The 16,861-nt window shown below is 48.2% G+C and overlaps 1 protein-coding gene across 4 annotated transcripts in view; it reads right to left on the bottom strand.

Annotated features, from left to right (window-relative positions):
- The window catches only part of TAF5L (TATA-box binding protein associated factor 5 like), a 33,429-nt gene extending 16,622 nt beyond the window's left edge, over positions 1-16,807 (bottom strand). The window contains exons 1-3 of one of the 4 annotated variants that reach the window (XM_053912931.1): positions 16,654-16,807; positions 4,601-4,745; positions 912-1,016 (exon numbers count right to left, since the gene is read on the bottom strand). In XM_053912931.1, the coding sequence (XP_053768906.1) occupies positions 912-1,016; positions 4,601-4,742 (247 nt within the window). In that variant the 5' untranslated portion in view covers positions 4,743-4,745; positions 16,654-16,807. Of the gene's footprint in view, positions 1-911; positions 1,017-4,600; positions 4,746-15,857; positions 16,155-16,360; positions 16,481-16,653 lie in introns of those variants that run through there. The other 3 variants (XM_053912932.1, XM_024561713.4, XM_045196599.2) reach the window with 3 other exon arrangements.
- Between the last annotated feature and the right edge of the window lie 54 nt (positions 16,808-16,861).

Here is a 16,861-nt window from a genome sequence, read left to right as displayed (position 1 = left end):
ACATACTGATACCTTAAATACATCTTCACCATTAAAAATTACTAATATAAGGATTATTCAAATAAGGAAATAAAAATAAAACCTAAAGTATTTTAACTACAATTTCCCACTAACCAATACACGCTGATTATTCTTAATCATCTGAGGGCAGAGAATGTTATGCATTTCTTACACCTCAAGTTGTTTTATATATAGAAAGTACTCAACAACAGATTTTGACTAGTAACTAGAATCAACACGGTCTCTCTTACTGCAATTATCTTCCCAAGAGAAAAGTTATAATCAGTCATTTCAGGACTGGACGGAATCAGTTGGTTTCCCCTTTGAAGTGCCTTCTTCATTTCACATACGAAGAAGCAAAGACCCCAGCGAGGCTGAGTGAGTCCATTAAAAACAAAAAAAGTGATGAATTGAAAACGTCACCCCATGATTGGAAGCACTGATTAGGACTCCTATGCACTGCTTTTGTGTTCCAGCGGTCATTCCACCACCACCAAGCTGATCCCAACGACAACTTCTGTTTTGTCTTTTCCACAAAGACTATTTATTGTCTTGCACTTTTGGAAATAAGGGGACAGGCCACTGCGACACGTACACTTCTAACATGCTGCATTTAAACATGCTTCTCTACATGGCTGACGTGGCTTTCACTTACTCAGTGCGAGCCAGTCCCTGTGAAGGCCAAGGATAAGGCAGTGAGTAAATGCCCAGAGCCCTAGCCCTTGCAAATTTCAACCTGGTGGTTGAACTCTATCCAAAATTCCCACGGACCGTAAGTTTGAGGCAAGAACTGAGTGAAACTACCTTTGAATCTCTAGTACCTAAAGAAATGCCTGGACTATCACGGGTTCTGAGGGAAATCTGCATTACTCATTCTTAATGCGATAAGGCTCCTAGTGCTGAGTACTTACCGGTGAGGAAATTCCGCAGCCGTCCAAACTGCACTTCATATTGTTGGGGCTCTGTCTGACAGGGGGCTGCAGACACTATGTTGGTACAACCAGATTCTGTTTGGACTAAGGAGGAAAAGATACACAGATGGGGATGGGAAAGAGAATTATTAACCCAGTATGTGGCAGGCTGGACGGGCGAGGAGGTGTTGAGTCTGCATCGACAGCAACTGACATTTCAGTAGATTTCAAAGTACGATGGGCTTCTGGTTCAATTTGCCATACAATGATACACATCTATCCCTTCTCCCTCCTGATGCCAATAAAATGGTATCAGGAGAAGTAAAAGGCATAAACTCACGGAATAAGTTAGTTGAACGAGAGAGGGTAGGTCCATACGTTCATCAGAGACTTATCTGGAAGTGTCTGACCCCACGCCCCCACATCTGACAATAACGTGCCTCGGTGTGGGTCTATTTTCAACCATTGTGCCGAGTGTTTACTGGGCCCTTTCCATCTGGAAATCACGTCCTTTAGTTATGAAAGTTTTTCTTGAATCATTTCGTTGCTTCTCCCCTGTTTCCGCTTTCTGGCTGGCACTGCTACAACTCCCAGGTTAGATCTCCTGAACTGACCCTTTAATCTTCTCTCCCATATTCCATTTGCTTTTCTGTTCTTCTTTCTGGGAGGCTTCCTCAGCTTTCCACTCTTCTGATTTTTCCGTTTTACTATTATGGATTTAAATTTATAAATTTTTTTTGGTTCTATGAATGTTGTTTTTTAAAATAGCACTCCCTCCTTGTTTCAAGGCTACCAATGATAGTATTTTTGAGTATTCTTCTCTCTGCTGTTTGCTTCCTTCAAGTTGCTTTTCACTGTTTCTTTCCATCTCTATTTCTCGCACTGAGTAGATCAGTTTCTCCCAGGGCCTGACCGTCCCTAGCTGTCGGCATGGAGCTGAAAGGCACCACAGAACTGATGGAACTCCGTGCGTGTGCTCATCACCCAGGACGACCCGGATGAGCAATTTCTCAAAGTCAGTGTCTTTAGGTCTTTTCTCTTGGGCAGGTCACATTCACCAGGGAAGACTCTTTTAAATGCCTTCCTGGAGGATATGTGCCTGCTAGTGTTCTGGGTAGAGGGATGGGAGGAAGAAGGCTGGACTCTCAGTACATAAGTAGGCACTTAATCTCCATTCTGTGAATTTATGTTTTCTAAAAAGAAAAACAAAATTCCCTTACCCTTTCCGCAGGGGGAGGGGAGCACTGGGGCTGAGAGAAGCCATTTAAAATAATAATAGTAATCATCATCATCATCATCTGGATGAAACATGACTACATTTCAGAAGATGGAATATGGGCGCAGGAATGGTAATTACGCAGCAGGACTGAGGAAGCCATGACCTACAGGGGGACACGCAGGAGAAGCCCGTGGTACTCTACTCGAGCCCAGAGACAGCTGGAAGGAAGCAGGAGGGTGTGCTGGAAGCTGACACGGAAGAAGCGTCTCCTCCCTCTCTCTCGTGCTGTCCCTACCTAAGCCAATCAATCGCCAAGTGCTCTGCGCTGAACGTCTCCCCTCTCCATTGCTGTGAGCACTTCCTGAACTCAGGCTATCCTCACTTCTAGCTCCCTGGCTTCTTATCCGGGCCTTTCCCCATCAGCAGAGCCTCCAGTGACCTCTCTGACACTCACATCAGATACCTAGGATACCCTCCTCCAGCTTGCCCCCTGGTCAACGACTAGTGATTCCTTTGACTACTTACGGACCCCTGACTGTATGCTAGGAACTGTGAGGCCTTTCAGGAAGCCTTCCTTGACCTGTCAGGCTAGTTCCAGTCACTGTCTTCCCAGTTCCTCCAGAACCCGAAGTGTCGCCCTGTGCTGAACTCACTCCCCCACACCCTTTTATAATGGCTGATTTATCCGCCTCAATTCCAACTGCCGAGTTAAGCAATTCACGAGCGGGGATCACATTTCGCTATCTCTAGAACTTTTCAGCATGGCCTACGGCAGATGTTCAATGATTATCTGCTGAATGAAGACATAATTATTCAGATTACTGGATTAACAGAAAGACCTAGCACAAGAAGTTATGACACATTTCCTGGTGCTTTTCCAGGCAGAGTGACTCTAATAACCATTCTATCAGACTAAGGCAACTCGAAGGGGGAAGTTTTGGACGCGTGTTCAACAGCGCTGGCTCCTATTTCCTACCAACAACGGCACAGAATTACTGTCCCCGGTTCTCATGCGCACAGGGCAGCAGGAGTTTCTTCGTGCACATTAAAGGCTGTGAAGGCAGGTTTAGAAGGAACCACTCTGGCCCTGTAAACTGGCTACCCTACCAGAAACCACAAGGCACTGACAAATTCATCCGAAGTCCATCATCTGGCCCTGTCTGTGGCAAGCACGACCCAATGGAATCTGAAGAAACTGCAGAATGAGGCGGCTTCAGTGCTAAGGGGTAAGTAGGCAGATGGCTGACTGAGCTTCTTCCACTGTCTCAGAGGGGTCAGGAACCACTGTTCGGGGGACACCCTCAGGTTTTCACCGATCATACTCTTTTCTACAGCCAGGGCAATACACACTTAGAGCATGAAGGGTCCGCATCCTTGACCTTGAAGGTGACAGGAGGCAGCTGTGGTATCTGTTGCTACCAGCATGCAGGCTGAAACCACTAAGAGGCAGTGAGAGGTACTTAGAAAAGCAGAAGGAAGCACAGAACAAAGAGAGAAGGGCCCAGTGCGAGCAGATGAAAGGAACCAGGGCTGAGCTGCGGAAAGCACTGCTAACTCGACTCCGCACATTCCCACTACAGACATTCCCAATCGCCCTGAAAGCACTGTAGGGAATTGTTTTTCTCCTCAAAATCTCCAGTGCCCAAATTCAATATAGGAAAATTAGATCCACATAAAAAGCTGAAGTCACAAAATAGCTAAGTAACAATTATTTGTTACTCCAGATCGGCGATTTTCAACAAGTACGCCGCAAGAATTTTGAAACCATGCAATACCTGACTCTTCAGCCAGGGGCACTGACCTCTTTTCCCTTAGACTGTCAAATAAAAAAGGACAACAGCCGTCCGGCGTGAATGAATAAAAATTATACCTATAGTTTTTGGTCAGGTTGGCAAAAATATATTTTTTGGTGCACTGCAGAATTTTAGTGATTAGGTCATGTGTGCAAAGAGATGAAAAAGGTTGAAAATCACTGCTCCAGATGAATTCAAGGCAAATTTTCCAAACAAAGCACCAAACCCCCAAATTAAAAAAATATCTCAAGAACATATCTATGTTGTCAATATGTCCAACCACTGACCCCCAAGTACTCATCACCCAGCAAACCAGACTCCAGGGCGAGGCTGGGCTGCAGGAGAGCGGCCCATGCAGGATGGGGACAGAGACCTTGGCCCTGTGGGTCTTGTAGGGTAAGAGTTTATAGGAGGAAAAAGTTGCACTTAACATCAGGTATAGATATAATTATTCAGCCTTCTGCAGGGGGTATATGGTGACAGGGGTTTGGAGAAGTGGCATTTGAGCACGGCTTTGAAGGACCGACGGTGTCTGGGAGGCCAGCGCTCCCCGCCACCCCCAGGCTGCTGGGCGGTCCGTCCGCTCTCCCAGGCGCCATCTCCAGCAGAGAGTAATGGCTCGTGGAGCTTGGCAGCAGCTCTCCTGTTCCACTCACCCTGGCAGCCCCCATGCTTACCTGTCAGGTTGGCCGCCATCTCCTCAGCAGTCTGTGACAGCCGCAGTCCTTGCTTCAGGGGACCGTCCGAGTCCACGTACTGCCGGCGTTTGAGGTAGCAGGACACTGCCATCTGAATCTGCTCGGTGCGCACTCGTTTCATGACCTTGGGGGCGGGGACCGCAGATACAGAACTGTGAGAGGTCGGGGCCACCCAACCCACAGGCACGTCACACTCCTGTACATAAGGAGTAGGGAAAGACCAGCCACGCGCACAGAGGAGACGCAAAACTACGCTCCTTAACCATCAACCTGGTGCTCTCTTCTGGAGAACAGCGCGATTTTCAACAAGTGACAATACATCTATTTTCCCAGTGACAACACAGCCAAGGTCAACCACGGAAAACAGAAATGTAAATAACAAACCCAACAGATCAGCCCCCAACTCCATTTAACGCTCAAATTTCAATTAGCCCCACCGAACTTTTCATTAGAGATGCCACCAAAGAGCCAACATGACCAGCTGAATTGCAGGGCCTTTAATTTCTCCTGCCTACTCTGTGGACAGGTATTGATTAGCAGTGAGCCAGCCAAAAGAGCAGGCAGGAGGCAGTCCAAAAGCAAAGACCGGAGAAATTCAGAAACTGGGTAAAAAGGCGTTGAGAAAATGAGAAGTTAACAATGGGAAGGGGATGCTATGTTATCTCCCAGTAGCCTGGAAACGGCTGCCAGCAAGCACCAAGTCAAGGATCTGGACCATGTGTTTCCATTCTACTCGTATTATTCCCCTCTTTCACTCTTTATTTGTAACTGCAAGTACAGAGGAACATCAAAACAGGAAGAGGGGATGTATGTGTTAGAATATGTCTCATGAATCTGTTTTTATTTGTAATCCTCACCCAAGAATGTGTTTATCAATTTTAGAGAGAGAGGAATAGAGAGAAACATTGATGTGAGAGAGAAATGTCGATTGGCTGCCTCCCGTACACGAAGACCAAGGATCAAACCCGCAATGTTTTGGTGTACGGGACGGATGTTCCAACCTACTGAGCCACCGGCCAGGCTGTCTCATGAATTTTTGTGAGAAAGAAAAGGACAATGGTAGGAAGCATTCAAGGTGGGCAAATTACTTTTGATAATTCAAGCTAATTTGATGGTTCCCCTGGCCAAACAGCCATTTTCCTAGACTACTACATTTACCATCAAGAGTGACGGAAACCCCTGAGGCTGCTAAGGGCCCCATGCAGAATATGGCGGTCCGGACGACCTGCCTGGGCTCATCTCTATCCTGTAAAGACACCTCCCCCTTCCACAGCACGGTGTGGTGCCCACTCTGGAGAGTGTGCCACATCACCCACGTGCATGTGATTGTCCCCAGCGAGGGACCATTCTTGCATCAAGGGTTCCCAATTTTGGGAGGTGGCAGATCTGCTTTTGATAATTTTATTTGGATATATTTAAGTTGTCAGTTTCAATTATAAGCACTGGCCTTCTTCTTTGTGATTTCCTTCATTCTTTTTGCAGATTTAATCCCCCCCTTTCCAGAAATCTATTTGTTTCTTTAAACTGTTCAGAGAAATATCTGTATCTAATTTTTATCCATCTGCAATTTCCTTAGTGTAGGAAGTATGGTGAAGAGCCAAACATACGTTTTACCCAGATACTGCAGCGAACAAATTGTTCCAAAATCACAAGTAATCTTTCTGACCTGATCTGTGGTGGCCCCTTAAAATATACTCTGCAGATCTACGTTTCAGTTCTCTGAGAGCCATTCACTAGAGCAAATGTAAAACGTCAGAGAAATGCAAAATGTGAGGACGTTGTAAATACGCTGTTTTAAACTATGAGTACAGAGAGATTGTATTACCCGTGCATTTCATTTCTGGACTACCAACGAGAGTACGAAATACCTGTTTAAAGACACAGTGAAGCACATTAGTAAGTGTCCAGGGCTCAACCATCTTTGCACTGTGCATTCGCACCACTTGGGTAGGGTGTGCTGGTCTTCCACTGTACTGATAACATGTTATTTTTCATAAAGATTATTCAATTGCTAAAAGGAGGATTCTGATACTTTGAAAGCGGGGATCCCTGCTCTCTGCAGTCATCTGTCCACCAGTGAAGACGGTTTGGAGCGTGATCCTCCGTGGTTCTCTAACCTGGCTGCACGTAAGAATTTCATGTGTGTGTGAATAATTTCAGCCCTGAGATTCTGATTCCATGTTATATTTAGAGAAAAAAAAATAAATGCTTACAGAGACTGTGACAGCACTGCCCTTTCCCAGTGTGGCCCAAAGTCAGGACTAGTCAATCCACCAGCTTTGCTCCCTCCCATCCTCACAGCTAATGGTGCTTCGATCTAACTTCAAGAGCCCTTAGCCTCCAACACCTTCCAAAGCAGCCTGGTTCTCCTGTTTTAGCCGAGACTAAACCGTATGCAGACTTCCCACTGCCAGTCTCTGGCTGCCGCGGGGAGGTGTGCTTCTATCAGTGTGTCCCTCAGTGCTCCCAGTAAGATGGGAGTGAGAGCTCACCTCTCTGAGGGAAGGCAGGGAAACCGCAGAGGACAGACCCTGCAATCACACCATGTACGGGTGGCGTAACCAGGTGCATGCACGTCTGAGGAGGACAAAGGCAGGAACGTCACGGAAGAGCAGCAGAAAGAAGTGAGAATGAATGACAGTAGAAACTGGCCATATTTGGGATTGCTAGAGACTAGTTTGAAATGCTAATCTAACGAATCTGCCCGAATTAGTTGTCCCGAACAGCAGTCTCTCTGGCCATTCAGAAGAGGGATCTGGCCTGAGGGTGGGAGGCGAGCCAACTGCTGGACAAGGACCCGAGGCAGGAATGCTGGGGTGAACTCTGTTACAGCCGTGCTCAGCAGCAATAGCAGAGACCGGCTCCAACTGAGGACACCGGGTTCGACTCCAGTGCGCACACATTTCAAGTGAGACGAACGATTAGCAAGGAGGGCTCTGCGCAGGGAGCCCTGGGGACTGTTCATGCAGAGAGGGGCCTGGGCCTGGGGAAGGTCGGGCTATCCCTGGCCTGCTCAGGCATTCTTAGGTGACTAAGGACCTTTATGGGGTTGCCTGAGGGAAAACTTTCCTTAGGGACATCTACAGCACTGGCCCATCTGGAGACCACAGTCAGGCATAGGCGGCTTTCCCTGGAAGTTTGTCCAGATGCTACAGATCTCAAAATTTAGGTGAAAACTCCGGCCTCTGAGGCCCACAGGCACCACCAGTCAGCCTCCCATTTATACCTAAGACAGCCACAACCAGGGTCCTCTCATACTCCTAAATTAATCTCTGCATGCACAATTAGAAAAAGCCAGCTTTAAAATAGAGCGGAATGGCTGGAAAAACAGATTTAACTGGTCTCTTGAAGCTTCAAAAGAGGATTTAGGTAAACGGATCAACCTATGAAGTCCTTTAGGTATCAGCCCAGTTCTCTGAGGTTTTAAAAATGGCTGTCCTTAGTTTAAAAGGGGAAGGTCACCTGCGACTTGACTTGACAGGGGCAGATGTGAGCTGTAAATGCCTCCAGGGCAAAATCTGTGCCCAACTGTTGCTTTATAAACCAAGCTCCCAGGAGACAAAAGACTCTAAAGGTCATTTGCCTACTGCCCGGACATTTTGTTCATTGGAAAGGACATCAAGTAAAAGACACTCTCCAGCTTCACTGGAAGCAGCCTAACCACAAATGGACATCTACCCCGTCTATGGACGTCACAAACTCTTGGCTGAGAAGCCGCTGACACCAGAGGCAGGCAGCTCCGTCAGGAAGACGCGCACACCTATAGACTGATAACTGAACTCCGAATCCATTCTGTTCGTCCTTACCTGTCTGCTAATGATTAGCCATAACAATAGTTACACCTGTCCCTTGGGTTTTCCCATACAGTCCAACTATTTATGACTACTGAACATGTATAAGGTAACCGATAATATTCTTCTCATGGCTTATATAAATGCCATACTGATGCAGAGAGATCAGACCACTGGGGAGAATTTGGGAGGGGCCACAGGAGGTTGCCCAAGGCAATGGTAAACAGCCTAGAATGGGATTGGCTGAGACCCAATGCCTCCAGAGTACATGGAATTATGGATGAGATTTGGAATAAAAGAAGGGTTCTCAGGCTTTTCTTCTTCGAGGATGCCTGGATGATCCTGCTGCAGCTGCCTGGATTTTCCAGCCGATGGTACTTTAAATGGGAAGGAACTCTGGACACAGCCGAGGATCAGGCTGGCCCGGCAGGGGGCGGCAGGGTTATTCTTCTTTGGGTGTTCTAGAGGGGACAACCACTGAGGCAGAAGCCTGCCATTCTTCCAAAGTTGTGTAGCTTTTGTATCTTATGCTGTTTTAGTTTGTAAACTAACCCTATAGAAATAAGATAATTAAAGCTAACAAGGGGAATGATAGGAGAACTCAGGTATTAAAGAGTTTAGCCTTAATTGACAGGCTTAAGTGATTAAAGCTGTAACCAAAGAGTTAAAAAGTTTAGCCTTAATCGATAGTCCCGAGGGACTAACTAATGCAGGTGGAAAGCTGTTATTCCAACCCGTGAAGCTTTTTAAGACACTCCTCTTTATCGCCAAACCCGAGCCTCCGGAATTGTGCCTGGAGGGCCCGGTGGGTGGCAGGACCCTCCTTGCTCTCCCAGCCAAATACAGACAAATGAGCCAGAAGGCAAAACACAAGTCGTGCTAGTTCACAGGACAGAAACGTTCCAGATCATCCCACCACCTCTATGAAAGCCGGAAGACCTGACCGCACTCCACCTACCTGCCCTTCCCATTTTGGGAGAACTGAGCCTCAATTCCAACCCCAAGGTTACAGTATTTCCCATGTCCAGTGGACAAGAGGATAGCGTGGGTACTGAGACTTCCTAGAATGAGCCTTCCCACTGCTGAGACCACTCTGTCTGTCTGACTGAAGGGTTGTTCACCAGTGTACACATCAATCAACTTATGATCAGAAGGGGGAAGTGGGTAGAGAGAACAAAAGGGTTCTATGGAAAGTAACCTCGAGGGTGATCTGATCATAAATTCCTAACCGGGCAGGTCCTGGTGGGTTGTCATGCCCCAGGCCTGTGACTTCTTCAGAGAAAGGTTTAAACAGGTTCTGTCCATTGTTCTTGGTGTCTAGGTTAACACACCTTCAAAATACCAGAAGTGATACTTCCCTTGAAGGGGTTATTAAGCTTCCAGAGGACACTTCATCTGGTTAACGATCCTGTAATCCCACTCTGGCCTTGCTTTCTCTGGCCTCCCTGTAATCTTCCTGAGGTCCCCTCCTGAATTTCAAATGTATAAAAGAAGCTGCAAAACTGTTGTATCTCACAGCAGTTACACAGCAGTTAAGACCTCGTTCCCCCGGCATACGCTGTCAGTTTGGCTCAAATAAACTCTTATAAAAATTCTCAAAAAAAAAAAAAAAAAAAAGAATTCTGCAGAGTAGTAAGTTCCCCTCTCCCAACTGATTTCCATAGTGCTAATATCCATAAATGGACATCGTAAAAAAAATCTCCTTAAAATATACCAGTCTTTTGAAAGACTCAGACATGAGACAAACATTGCAATTTCAAGTTACCTGCTTAGCCTTTTAATTATAAAAATATTTTAAATTTGAGTTTGGATGTAAATTGTAGCTTTCTTAAAAATTTCAGGATTTCCCCTAATTTTCATCAACTTCTCAAGGTAATCACAGATGATCACATACTTTTTCTCTTTGTGTCCCATTATTAGTATTTCTGGAACAGAAAATGAGGATTCTGACACAATATGTATCTCTTTCTCATGTATCAATAGACGCCTACTGTTTAACTACTAACTTCAACAAAGTTGTTACATAAAATTAGGACACAGTTATTTTCCTGTTTCATAGTAACAACTGTGCAGGAAAAACCACAGCCGTACTCTTAGTATTTAACTATAGAAACACGGGGAGGCAAAGAGAGACGAAACCAGGCACTTAGAAGACAGTAATGGTGACATGGGCCCATAGCTGAGTAACTTTCTTCCCTCTTCACTGCATCGGAGCCCGCCTGCTAGGTTCACATGTACACGACGTGGTTGGCGGGGGTGGGGGTGGGGGTACTTGGCCAGACGCCTCCAGCCCACCCCCTCAAAGGCTAAGTACTACCCAATTCCAGGAAATGCCATTCGGGTACTCACGGTCAGCACCCTCGATACCAGGTGGCAGCTCGAGTTCCAAGTGCATCCAGCAAACTCACCACCGCCACCCTTGAATCAGCTCCTCACCTGAGTCTACCGATGAGAAGCTTCGCTTTTGTTGTTGTTTTGTTTCTGGTTGCTTTTTAAAAGTATGTGTATTTTTCAATTGTAAATTCATGCTTAAAAACAGATTAGAATTATTTGTATTTTTTGTTAAAAGAGATGTCACATGAAGTGCCTACGAGACACTTAAACACTAGTTCTCTACTTTTTACCTGCAGTCGTCTACATGGCTGAAATAGCTATCAAAAGGCCATTCTAAGCAGGACCTAAAAAAATCTAAGCTTTTGCATTAATCTTCATGATAAAGTGTATTCAATTAGCTTTGTGAAAATATAAATCACAGGAGAAAATTAAATGAGCCATACTGTTCTCAGTTTCGGTCATACCTCATATAATTTTAAAGTTATGATGGCTTTTTATATCCAGTCTTCGCTCAGACACAGAATGTCATGAATGCATGTGTCCTGAGACATACATGGCACACAGATCGGGCTCAGAGTTGGGGGCTCGGGATGCAATGCAGAGCCTGAAGGGTTTTGGGGGGAGGGGGAGCGAGTGCCGGGGGAGCAGAAATACAACCGGGCAGACAGATGCCACTAGAAGCTGATTTTCTCCCACATCACCTGCCACCTCTGTGATATCCCAGAGGTAAAGACTTCCCTCCAACTACTTTCTTCCCCTACAGCTTCCCACCCCAGCCATTCCAAACCTGCACTAGTCTCCTTACCCAGCTAGCTGACCCTCCTTCCAAACCCAGGGGGTCACTTACTAAGAACTGGGATTCCTTGACTCTTGCCGAATCTAACAATCACTTTCCCACACTATTCCACAGGCCTCCTTCCCTGAAACTCCCTCTCTCGGCCGCTCCCCCCTCTACTCTTGGTCTGATTGTCATTCCTCACCTTCCCTTCGTCATGGCGCTCCTCACCCAGGACTCCTCACCCAGGACACATGCAGCCTCTAGTCAGATGGCCTTCCTGAGCTCAAACCTAAAAGACATTTCTAAAAGACATTTCTGGATGTGGCAAACACCTGAAATTCAATGTGCAGATTTACGCCACTTTAAAATCTCTCCCTTCTCACAGTTGTCCTGTGCTGCCATCACCTACCACTGAAGCAAAGAAGGCATCATCTTCAGATTCTCTTCTCTCTCCCCCTCTCCCCCACTCTCCATTCTCAGAGGCCACCAACTCCTTCTATCCCACCCACGAGTCTCCATTGGAGCTACTGCTGTGTCTGACAGCCCGAATCACTTCTCAACTGGGCTACGTGCCAATATCTTCCCACCTCTAGCCCTACCTCACCCCCGCCCCTTTAGAATGCAGCCGTGTAAAAGGCAGATCTGATGGTGTTAGTCCCACGTGTAAAATCCACCCTCCGCCCACAGTGCAGGCCGGTCACTGCTGCCGTCCTCATCCCATAGCTCCCCAGACAGACTGGGAAGTTCCGGGGACGGACTTTTCTTATGGATGAAATTATGTAGTGTTTTCACCTCGAAAATGAAGTGAGTGTTGTCTAGCCTCTGTTTGGAGCTGACCATTTACTTTAAACTCCTAATTTCTCTAGATTTTTATGAACCAAAGAGCCACACATATTTGATTCCTGCTGCAACACTGTTTCACGCCGCAGAAAATGATTTCTATACAAAACCTCATCGACACGAAAGAGTACAGGGCAATCTATCCACAAGACAAACGTCCGCATTCACCGTGTTTCGACTTCATAAAGAAAACGCTCACGGGTCCTCTACTTGCACACACCGCTGCACCCAGAGAAAAACAGGATGTTTTACTCGCAGAGAGTAAGGGAGAATATGTCTCCCTATGTTTATCATTCTCCCTGAAACTGAATTCAAATGCAGCAAGTAAGGATTCAGAGATGCTTAAATGACATTAGAGCGTGTGTGTATCTGGGAGGGTTGGGAAGAGAGAGGGAGAGTGGGGGGAGGGGAGAGAGGAACTGATGTTCAGCTTTCCATAGAGGAGTACTGTCCAGAGTGACTTTCTGTGACAATAAAACTGTTTAAGGTCCACGCTGTTCAGTGTGCAGCCGACAGCCACAAAGTTCTATTGCAACCAAGGAAATGAACTTTTAATTTTAATTAAATTAAATTAAAGTAACTGCATGTAGCCAATGGTTACTGTACTGAACAACAGAGTCTGGGAGCACAGTATTACTTTGTGAAACAACGCATCAGCCCCTGAGCTTACAAATGTCAGCTCACAAAGTTTTGCAAACATGCTTCTGATTATTAAATAACCAAATCTCTAAATGCTAATACTTTGTTGGGTTACTAACAAACACTGTAGGGTTACTAAGAATCAGATACATTTCAATATACCTTTCCAGAAGGATACTTATCAGATTGCTAGACAAAGAACTATGAATGGAAGTTCTCTGTAGTGTTTTCTGAATCTCTCCAGTACATTCTTAAAACTTCCCTGAAGTTAAAAAAATGATGGGGAAAAAAAAATCTGCTTCAGCAGGGAGCAGCATTAATTTCTGTAAAGTGTCCAATGAAAACGTAAGCTCAAACCTAAGACAATTTTACTTTTACAGTGAGGAAATTTAAAAAAAATTTGTTTTGACTTAAAAAAAAAACCTTTAAGATTGTAGATAAAAATAGCCAAATGTCTGCTTATAATCTTTAATTTATTAATTTACATATATGGATTTAAAAAGTATATTACATACAGCAATCTGTGTATTAATTCATGAAACAATTCCTAATGACACCTTCAACAGCAGTGTCTCTGAGGTCACCTGAGCCACTCTGAATCATCACATTCCATTTTCCAGAGCACATCACCTCTGCATCTACTGAATCAGCCAGGACAGAGCATTTCTTGAATCCACAGAGATGCTCAGCAGAAATCTCACCTCAGCCATCAACAGCCATTCAGGCAGGCCTAACTTTTTTCATTCATCACTAACTGTATCAATTGGTTGCCTAGCTATCCCAGACTGGCATCAGCTGAGGTTGCTTTAGCGCAATATGTGTTTTCCAAACAGCGCCTTGTTATTGGAAATAGGATAATTGAGAGAGTGCCCCGTAACAGGAGAGAACGGAACACGTGGTGGCATGGGGGACAATTGTCTCACACTCAGGCACATACAGTATAGACACACGTAGGTGATTTTTAAGAGGGAAGGCTGCCTGGAATGATCTAGGCTTTCTCCGTGCCTTCTGGAAGTACTAAGCTTCCACATGGATTAAAACGTCTGTCTCTGCTATGCAGTCACCTTCCTTTAGGGCCGCAGGCAGACACGAAGCTGCCAGGACATGGGGGTGGGCCTTCTCTGCTTTCAATCCAACCTCACACAACTTGCAGGCACTATTTTTCCAGAAAGCTAACCTAGTGTCACGTGTGCTCATCTTAGAAACTTTCTACGGCTTCCACCACTGTGGAGAATTCAAAGAGATGGACAGACAAGTCAATCTCCACTGTTCACATCAAGGGTACTCTGATCCACCTTTGTTAGCCCAGCTGGTGGGTACCGCCCGGCCGTCTAACTTCAGCGGCTTTGGTCAGGCTTCCCCATTCCCTGCAGGCAGCCCAATGCTGGCCCCAATCTGGTTCAGCTAAGTGCCACTCATGCTCCACAGCTCAGCTCAGCTGAGCCATCTCCTCCTTCCCAACGCCTCTTTGAGCATGCCCCCCCCCCCGCCCCCCGCGACAAACCTCTATCACAGTGCTCACCACACTATCACTCTGTTCTGCATCCCATCACTGCCAATGCCTAGCACCTCCTGGCGCACGCTGCTTCTCCTTACACCTCACACCGTCCCTGCGAGCTAGGTACCATTCTTCAGATGGGACAGGTGAGGCCACAGAAGTCAGACAATGCACCCAAGATTCCCCAGTGCCCAGATGGGAACGCGGGCCACCAGGTCTCAGGATGTGAGCTCTTACTCACCGCTTCGTGTTCTGCTGCTCGGACTTGTACATTAGATCAGGGGCTTTTGGGGGAGACAGGACAGTGAAGGCTAACCGGATGCTCATGAGGAGAGTGATGAGAACAGTCACTACCTGAGGAGCTGTCTGTCCCAGGAAGAGAGGCTGGAGACTTGCCTTCTAGCACAGCCCACTGAGTAATGCTGGTTTTGCACAGGGTCCCAGGGTTCCCTTCTAGTCCAAGTGAGTGGTCAACAACAAAACCCCTTCCTCTTCTCCAGAGATGTTCGCCACAGGTTTGCAAGAGTAAAAACCAACCCCTTCCTCCCCCGGAAACTAAACCAGTTCCCGAGAATTAGGACCTTTACCTAGTTTCGGAGTGCAAGAAGCACATGCAATCCTCACGTTCTGAGGCAGGAGCAACAAAGCTAGTCCAAAACACGCTAATCTGATTTATTGTTGATCACCAAGAAAAATGCTCAAGGTGAGCTCATCTTTTGGTTTTCTAGTTTAACACTGATCTTCAAAGCAGGAAGAATTTGTAATTCATAAAGAAAATCAAAGTTAGTTTGCTTCACATTTTACCCCCAAAATTTAGGCCTACAAGGAAACTTGAAGGCATTTTGACAAGGAAATTATAATAGCTAATAGTTAACGTTTGCAGAGTGCTCTCTATATGTCAGGCATCTACACATACCTCATTCCTATTTCTTTCTTTGGTACCCTTTAACAGCTCCACCTAGGTTATCAGTTATTAATCCCCTTTCACGTAAGAGGAAACTAAGGCTCACAGAGTTTACAAATAGTTACAAGTTTCACCCTCAGGTCTCTGTACTTAGTTACCAAACCCCCATCCGCAACACTAACTTTCTCCGAGTTTAAAGGTGTGGCACCGACTCCCCTTCCCGCTCCCATTTGCCAGCAGGACCGTCGCCTGGGCGGGGGAACTCGGTGGCGCCCGCCCCCGCCCCCCAACTCAGGTGCAGGACACCCTGGGATCACCTAACAGAGGTCAGACCCCACCTTACTCTTCCTCCCACCACGTCGTTAGCGGGACTTACAATTCCAAGACTTCGATTCGCAAGGTCAGAGTGCAGTTCATTTCAGACGCGCGCCGCGTGGGATGGACAGACTTACCTTTCGGTCCCCGAGGCGGACCTGCTGCGAGAGCCGCGTTATAAGAGCACTTTCGCAACCGATGGGAGCACTGCACGGAGCGCTCCTGCACCCCACTTCCGCTAAGTCTAAAATGACACCGCCGTTCTCCCCACCAACTCGCGTCCGACAGGCGCCTCGCCCGATACCTGCTCGACAGCCTCGCAGGGTCGCGAGCACCGCCGAGGCGCCCGACTCCGCGTCCCCGGCTGTCACGACTTAACCCCCGCGAAGGCACCCCCGCGGGCCGCTGCCCGCCAGCAGCCACCCCTCCAACTCCAGAGCTCCCCTGTCACCGGCGGAGGTCGACTTCCCACCCGCCCGGCCCCCATCCCCATGTGCGAAGTTTAATCGCGAGTTCGGCCAAAAGACATTTCCTTTTGCCGCAAATGGAAAGGAGCCCTGGACCGGCGCCCCCGCCGGGCCGCCCGGCGCTAAGGACCGCTTCCCCGCGGGTGCCGCGGGGCCGCCCCGGCAGGACCCACCCGGGCGCGGACGCAGAGCCCCTCCAGGGGCAGCCGCCGAGTGCAGGCCACGCCGCCCGCGGCCGCCGGGGACTCGCAGGCCGAGGGCGGAGGCGCGGCCGCCGCGCCCGCGCACGGCCGGCCCCGCCCGCCCCGCCCCCACCGCCCCGCCGGCGGGAGCTGTGGGCGCGCGCCCCGCCTAGGCCTCGCCGCGCGCCGCCCGCGCTCCCGCCCCGCCGGGCCCCCGCCGCCGCGCGCGCGCTCCGCCCGCGACCCCCGCCCCGGCCCTCCCCGCCCGCGCGCCCCGCACTCACTGAGCATCCCAGGCGGCTCCGGCTCCTCCCGCCGCCGCCGCCGCCTCCGGGACCGGGCTGCTCCCGCCTCCGTCGTCTCTGCGGCAGGGTCTCGCTCCGACGGCCGGCTCAGCCGGGCCCCCGCGCCCCGCGCCCCGCCGCCCCCGCCGCGGCTCTGGGCGGCCGCCCCATGACTGACTGACGCGGAGCGGGCCGCGGGCTGGGCCGC

This window comes from Desmodus rotundus, chromosome 10 (assembly GCF_022682495.2).
Source record: "Desmodus rotundus isolate HL8 chromosome 10, HLdesRot8A.1, whole genome shotgun sequence".
NCBI classification, from domain to species: Eukaryota; Metazoa; Chordata; class Mammalia; order Chiroptera; family Phyllostomidae; genus Desmodus; species Desmodus rotundus.
The sequence above is the reverse complement of the archived record's forward strand: the minus strand, read 5'-3'. Positions and strand labels throughout refer to the sequence as shown.